Source organism: Coregonus clupeaformis, chromosome 20 (genome assembly GCF_020615455.1).
Source record: "Coregonus clupeaformis isolate EN_2021a chromosome 20, ASM2061545v1, whole genome shotgun sequence".
NCBI lineage: Eukaryota > Metazoa > Chordata > Actinopteri > Salmoniformes > Salmonidae > Coregonus > Coregonus clupeaformis.
Genome location: NC_059211.1, coordinates 62,457,142 through 62,465,111, shown reverse-complemented (window position 1 = coordinate 62,465,111; position 7,970 = coordinate 62,457,142). Strand labels below are relative to the sequence as shown.

Here is a 7,970-nt window from a genome sequence, read left to right as displayed (position 1 = left end):
TGTTTTCAATTAAAATGGTCAACAACAAAAAATATATAGCTTCTTAGCAAAGAGCAATTTCTCAAGCAAAAATTTTGCTAGGACTGTCTGGGAGTTGTCTGAGGAGGAGGGAAAACTGAAAACTACTGTAGCTGTTATTGGCAGAGAGGTTTGAAACTATTTTTTCTTATTGGTCTCTTAACTAACTGGTGATGTCACATGGCAGGCCAAAACTCCATCCCACCAAAACAGGCTGAAATTTCAGGCGGTCTTTTCAAACTGCTTTTACACTAAAATGGCATTATCATAATTTTCACAATTTCACAGTATTATTCCAAACGCATAGTGTGGAAATATATATAAAACACAGGAAAATCACGTTTTTGACTGCATTGGGCCTTTAACTCCCAAAGGAGCAAGTTGTGACAGTAGCAAGGAACATCTCCCTAACTAATTTGTGTTTTTACTGAAAACGTTTAAAAGGGTTCTGTCTTTGACTTAAACAAAGCTATTTTTTAACAGATATTGCCCCTATACCTTATGACATAGTTGTAACATGTTACTGTATGTTATGTCTATAGCACGCACACACACACACACACACACACACACACACACACTCCACAGGTGAACGATGTGGATATTTGTAGTCAATATTATATTTGTGTGTCTATATTTCTGTGTGAACATATACTTAATATACATATACATAAATATCTCCTATATTGTGGTATGATTTGAATTTTAGGCATACATGTTTACAGTATGCATATATTCATATAAAAGTATTCATATTTTTCAGTCATCATATAAAGAAGAAAAAATTATATTGTGCTACCCTTGGATGGTGTGTGTGTGTGTGTGTGTGTGTGTGTGTGTGTGTGTGTGTGTGTGTGTGTGTGTGTGTGTGTGTGTGTGTGTGTGTGTGTGTTTGTCTTCCTGTCTCTGTGTAGTTGTCTATTTGTGTTTGTTTGTGTGAGTATGCAGCCGTGGGTGTTTTCTTGTATGAGTCTATCTGTGAATGTCATTTTCATGTCTCAAATAGTTTTTAGTAGAAACAAAATGTTTTATATTAAAAAGACAGAAAAAAAGGATAGTAATTTATCTATTTAAAAAAATAAATGTAATTTATTTTTTTTCTTAAGAGGAGCTGTAGCAAATTCCCTTTGTTGCTACCTTGCCAGAGTTTATGATCAGATGTTATTGCGGAGAAGTATTTGGATTTTGTATTATTTTGAAAAAGGCAAAAGAGTGTGTGGAAAATGCTATCACAAACTTAATTAGAAATAAAAATTGAAACCAGAAAATGGTTTGCCTTTTTCTACTCTGTGCACTTTTCTGTATCCCAATTAGCAGGCCTAAATGTCCGCTGAGACCTTCAGTACATTCGAAGAAAGTAGACCTACATATCTTCAACAGTAGCCAGATGGCGGTATTGTGTGCTTGTAGAGCTGTAGCCGACTTGTCTTCCCTTGTTCAGAATAGACTGGTTTGTGTTGTGATAATAACTCAAGCAAGCTTAATATGACTTCATGGATATAACGTTTCCTCTACGAACAAAGACACAATTCTGGGTATAAATGCTAAACTGACCGTAATTCAGGGTCTATAGGGGGCAAGTTCGCCCTATTCTAGTCCTAGCCCTAGGCCTACTCCACAGACGACAGAGAAACCGAGAAGCCCCCAGTTCTGACACCACCATGAAAGAAGAGGCCCGAGCATGAGTTTCTCATGAATGCTCGTGCCGTTGCCTATAGCTACGCTCAGTGATACGGTGTAGGTCCTCGGGGTGGGCCGTGCCTGGTATAGGCCCCGCGTGTGTGAACTGATTATATATAATGGTTGGGGGCAGCAGGCGGCGAGAAGGGGACACGAGGTGGTGGGAGGCAGATGGTGACCTTTCAGAGCAAATTACCCTGAACTCTCTGACTCCTCTCGTCGAGCGCGAGGGGGGTGGCAGAAGAAAAAAAATACACACACCGGAAAGGGACCAAAGAGACCCCCACCAGCAATAAAGACGAGTTAAAAAGCTTCCTAGTTTGATGAATGTTGTAAATGTCTTGGTTCAGGACCATGGACAGAAGAGGTCTGCTGTGCCTGTCTGTATCAGAGCGGTGAGGATCCCTCCCTCAGTAGTAGGCTGATACGATAGTGTATTATTGTAGGTTAGTCTACACAGCAGGGTAGCCCATACTGTTAGATCAGTGTAGTCTGTAGTATAGGCCTATCCTCTTCTCTATTTTCGCTCTCTCCCCTTTCTATCGCACATTAGGCTAGCCTATGTGTGCACATCATGGATATGATTACGAATTTAGATTTTGTTCAACATGCAGAAGAGAACTGGTTAGGCCAACTTCAAGGCTGGCGTGTGTGTGTGTGTTGTGTGCGCAGCTGTAGTCGTGACGCAGCTCGCGCGCGCTGGTAATATGGCAGGCTTCAGCACCACGGCCAGAGCTCGCCGCCAGAACAATAGGCAGCACGGCGTTCCAGAACTAAAGGCACCGTCCAAGAGCACACACACCCTGGACACTAACGTAGAAATCGTCAAAGAGCTTGTTTGAAAACGCTTATAAAAATTGTCGACTAATCCTGGTTTTGATAACTGAAATAGCTGTCCATATATATTCCACAGTGTTGCCTATATGCTACTTTCAGGACTAAAAGATGTAGGCTACGCCTACGAAAGATAAAAGGGGTTTTATTTTTAAGGTTGGAGTAGAGTTTTTGACGGTCCCTGCCTTTTACGTCACAGCCTGTCAACTGCTCGAGGGAGAGGGGGAGAGGGAGGGCAGGATAGAGAGAGAGGGAGACACCGGCAGACGACGTCAAAAGCTACGGTAGCCTATACACTGAGGGAAAAGAGGGGTAGCGCGGGAGGATAACGTTAGATATTAATAATTATATTTTAATATATTTGTTAGCCTATAAATGTCTATATAAATTGACTGCCTGATTTATCAATAGCTGGTTGCTGCATAAATAGTTTTTAGCCTTGTAGCCTAATTATTGCAGAAATAATAGTAAACTGGAAAATTCTACAGAAATTTGACTATTCTAACAGACAGGGCAGTACTGAGAGAGTGACTGACTGGCTTTACTGGATTTACCAAGAGTCGTGACGAGAGGAGAGAGCAAATAACGGATCACCAAGGCACGGGGTTGGGGATATGTGATCTGATGATCGCTTGCCAAGACGTGAGACTTTAACGGGAGCAGCAACTCCACTGATCTGTTACCGATTCGAAACCGGGAGAGGGAGTGATAGGCACGATAGGCACAAAGAGCGGAGGACGAATCCCATTGAGCCTCCTATTCCCGAGGGAGGATAACTGGAGACGCGCACTGAAGACAACAACGCCACGGCAAAACGTGGAAAAATAAACAAAATAATCTCAACTACTCTGGGGATTATTTTACAACGCGTAGTGAAGAATCTCTTGAAATCGGTAGGATTTTTAAGACCAACGTTCCATGTTGTGTTTTTGTGCGCATGTGTTTTGTGTGTATGTTGAGCCGTGGCGGACAAAGAGATGAGCCCCCCCATACGTTGACATCCGATGAGTGTATGTAACCTACAGCTGGCCAAACAAAGAAACCGCTCACAGCCGCTCTATAGCGCTCATCTATCCGTCTAAACCATATATTTTCCTTTCCCCAGGGGCTCCGAACACACTCTCACTTCCTAAAGGTAATATATCAGTTTTATTGATATTTAATTTTAATTTCTGTTTTATTGCAATTTAAACGTCGTAATTATCTTTTGATTGGCTGATCATCATTTGCGTAATTGTTTTTATGAGAGGCGCGAGTGCAATTGTTTGTGTCAATAGGCTAATATTGAAAAGACATGAGAATGAATCCCAAAATATTGATTTGGTTTTATTCAATTAATCAATGATTATCGTATATTGTGAAAAAAAAGCAAAATAAGACATTTACATATCTTGTTTTTATGTCCATCTGCTTTTCTTTCTCTCCTCCAACCCTCTCCAGAGGACCCCGACTCTGCTCTGCACTCACCCCGCTCTTCTCACACCGAACCCCGCAGAGCGCCTGTCGCTTTCACCGCTGTGTCCTGATGAAGGAAGCCGACGCGATCAAGCTGTTCGTGGGGCAGATTCCTCGGAATCTGGAGGAGAAGGACCTCAAACCGATCTTTGAACAGTTCGGGAAGATCTACGAGCTGACGGTGATAAAGGACAAATACACCGGCATGCACAAAGGTAGGCGAATAATGGGAACCCAGCCACCTGTAGAAATAATCCCGACACAAATAGGCGTTTAGGCTAGACTACTCAATGGCAGACAGACAGACAGACACCCACAAATAAACAAACACACACACACACACACACACACACACACACACACACACACACACACACACACACACACCACAGCTTGGCCTACAGCTACAGGAGATTAAGACACACATTTAGCAATATTTTAAACACCCATTTAAAGATCAAGTGTGTGTGCTGCTGTAGGTCGATAGTAATGCTGGTCTAGGTTGATACTAATGTTGGTGTTGGTTGATAGTAATGCTGGTCTAGGTTGATAGTAATGTTGGTTGATAGTAATGCTGGTGTAGGTTGATATAAATGCTGGTCTAGGTTGATAGTAATGCTGGTCTAGGTTGATAGTAATGCTGGTGTTGGTTGATAGTAATGCTGGTCTAGGTAGATAGTAATGCTGGTCTAGGTTGATAGTAATGCTGGTGTAGGTTGATAGTAATGCTGGTCTAGGTTGATAGTAATGCTGTTGTTGGTTGATAGTAATGCTGGTGTTGGTTGATAATAATGCTGGTGTTGGTTGATAGTAATGCTGGTCTAGGTTGATAGTAATGTTGGTTGATAGTAATGCTGTTCTAGGTTGATAGTAATGCTGGTGTTGGTTGATAATAATGCTGGTGTTGGTTGATAGTAATGCTGGTCTAGGTTGATAGTAATGTTGGTTGATAGTAATGCTGTTCTAGGTTGATAGTAATGCTGGTATAGGTTGATAGTAATGCTGATGTTGGTTGATAGTAATGCTGGTCTAGGTTTATAGTAATGCTGGTGTAGGTTGATAGTAATGCTGGTCTAGGTTGATAGTAATGCTGGTGTAGGTTGATAGTAATGCTGGTCTAGGTTGATAGTAATGCTGGTCTAGGTTGATAGTAATGCTGGTGTAGGTTGATAGTAATGCTGGTCTAGGTTGATAGTAATGCTGTTGTTGGTTGATAGTAATGCTGGTGTTGGTTGATAATAATGCTGGTGTTGGTTGATAGTAATGCTGGTCTAGGTTGATAGTAATGTTGGTTGATAGTAATGCTGTTCTAGGTTGATAGTAATGCTGGTGTAGGTTGATAGTAATGCTGGTGTTGGTTGATAGTAATGCTGGTGTTGGTTGATAGTAATGCTGGTGTTGGTTGATAGTAATGCTGGTGTAGGTTGATAGTAATGCTGGTCTAGGTTGATAGTAATGCTGGCCTAGGTAATAGTAATGCTGGTCTAGGTTGATAGTAATGCTGGTGTTGGTTGATAGTAATGATGGTGTAGGTTGATAGTAATGCTGGTCTAGGTTGATAGTAATGCTGGTCTAGGTTGATTGTAATGCTGGCCTAGGTTAATAGTAATGCTGGTGTAGGTTGATAGTAATGCTGGTGTTGGTTGATAGTAATGCTGGTGTAGGTTGATAGTAATGCTGGTCTAGGTTGATAGTAATGCTGGCCTAGGTTAATAGTAATGCTGGTCTAGGTTGATAGTAATGCTGGTGTTGGTTTATAGTAATGCTGGTGTAGGTTGATAGTAATGCTGGTCTAGGTTGATAGTAATGCTGGTGTTGGTTGATAGTAATGCTGGTGTAGGTTGATAGTAATGCTGGTCTAGGTTGATAGTAATGCTGGTCTAGGTTGATAGTAATGCTGGTCTAGGTTGATAGTAATGCTGGTCTAGGTTGATAGTAATGCTGGTGTTGGTTGATAGTAATGCTGGCCTAGGTTGATAGTAATGCTGGTGTATGTTGATAGTAATGCTGGTCTAGGTTGATAGTAATGCTGGTGTTGGTTGATAGTAATGCTGGTCTAGGTTGATAGTAATGCTGGTCTAGGTTGATAGTAATGCTGGTCTAGGTATGTAGTAATGCTGGTGTAGGTCGATAGTAATACTGGTGTTGGTTGATAGTAATGCTGGTGTTGGTTGATAGTAATGCTGATGTTGGTTGATAGTAATGCTGGTCTAGGTTGACAGTAATGCTTGTCTAGGTTGATAGTAATGCTGGTCTAGGTTGATAGTAATGCTGGTGTTGGTTGATAGTAATGCTGGTGTTGGTTGATAGTAATGCTGGTCTAGGTTGATAGTAATGCTGGTCTAGGTTGATAGTAATGCTGGTCTAGGTTGATAGTAATGCTGGTGTAGGTCGATAGTAATGCTGGTCTAGGTTGATAGTAATGCTGGTCTAGGTTGATGGTAATGCTGGTCTAGGTAGATAGTAATGCTGGTGTTGGTTGATAGTACTGCTGGTGTAGGTTGATAGTAATGCTGGTCTAGGTTGATAGTAATGCTGGTCTAGGTTGATAGTAATGCTGGCCTAGGTATATAGTAATGCTGGTGTAGGTCGATAGTAATACTGGTGTTGGTTGATAGTAATGCTGTTCTAGGTTGATAGTAATGCTGGCCTAGGTATATAGTAATGCTGGTGTAGTAGCACTATCATTGATGTAAACACGTCCACTGTAGAGTAGGCTGTCTGTTTAGCATGTGTCTGATGATGGGTCACCATGGAAACACTGTCACTTATCACCCTCTCCTGATCACATATATCAACCAGTGTCTTCTGGGAGAGGATGGGGGAAGGGGAGAGTATATTATTTCTCTCTTTCGCTCTCTCGCTCACACTCGCTAATCCTGTAGTGTCTGTGCACATGCGTGCACACTTGCGCGTGTGTGTACTCAGTCGTGAGCTTGGTTGGTTTTTGGATCACTGTCGTCCTGATCTCTCTGGTTATCTCTCTGTCCCAGGCCTCCATCTCCCTAAATGGGAAAACACGGAATGCGGTCCAATCTGTAGGTTAAACATTGGGATATCACACTGGCATTTCCTTATAAATACTCACTAGCCTCTCTCTCTCTCTCTCTCTCTCTCTCTCTCTCTCTCTCTCTCTCTCTCTCTCTCTCTCTCTCTCTCTCTCTCTCTCTCTCTCTCTCTCTCTCTCTCTCTCTCTCTCTCTCTCTCTCTCTCTCTCTCTCTCTCTCTCTCTCTCTCTCTCTCTCTCTCTCTCTCTCTCTCTCTCTCTCTCTCTCTCTCTCTCTCTGTTAAGTAGCAGGTGTCCTGACCCTTAGCCTTTAAGCCATGACCCCAAGTCACACTGGTTCAGATGATGGGTGTTATCTTGCCTGTCTAACCCTGGCATACCCCCGTCTAGAATACAGTCACACAAAATATATGCCTGTACGCATACACACATGCACACGCACACGCACACACACACACACAAACACACACACACACTAGGTGGACCCATTTTTCTGACCTGGGGTGTGTTATGTAACATTACCCGTTTCTCCAATCAGTATAATGGGGTGGTAAGCCTACTGATTCAAGCCTGATGAGAGGGAGACAATCTCAAGTTTGGAGAATCACCTTTAGAGCTGCCATAATAAGCCCATCTTTAAGAGTGTCCTGTGTGTGTGTGTGTTTGGAGGGGGGAATTGTTAATTTCTATTGAGTGTGTGTGTGCGCTTTGTAGACGTGTTCTAATCTTGCTGTTGTTATAAGTATGTGCATGTGTGTGTTTCTATGTCTGTATCTGTGTTTGTCTCTATGTCTGTGTTGTTGAGTCATGCTGGTCAGTGCTGGTGGTTCTGTAAGCGTTCTCAGCTAGTATGTTGCTTTGTGGTGTGTATAACAACTCTGAGAACAGCCCTGGTTAACTTGCTGCCTGTTGTCTTAGTGGTGGTGACAGATTTGTGACAGGTGTAGGAACAACACTGGCCAGCCGCTCTACCTAC

At 42.3% G+C, this 7,970-nt stretch overlaps 1 protein-coding gene across 3 annotated transcripts in view; it reads left to right on the top strand.

Annotated features, from left to right (window-relative positions):
• Nucleotides 1-2,778: 2,778 nt before the first annotated feature.
• LOC123481448 (CUGBP Elav-like family member 3) overlaps nt 2,779-7,970 on the top strand; it is a 38,685-nt gene continuing 33,493 nt past the window's right edge. The window contains exons 1-3 of one of the 3 annotated variants that reach the window (XM_045205681.1): nt 2,779-3,425; nt 3,638-3,667; nt 3,973-4,202. In XM_045205681.1, the coding sequence (XP_045061616.1) occupies nt 4,058-4,202 (145 nt within the window). In that variant the 5' untranslated portion in view covers nt 2,779-3,425; nt 3,638-3,667; nt 3,973-4,057. Of the gene's footprint in view, nt 3,426-3,510; nt 3,668-3,972; nt 4,203-7,970 lie in introns of those variants that run through there. The other 2 variants (XM_045205679.1, XM_045205680.1) reach the window with 2 other exon arrangements.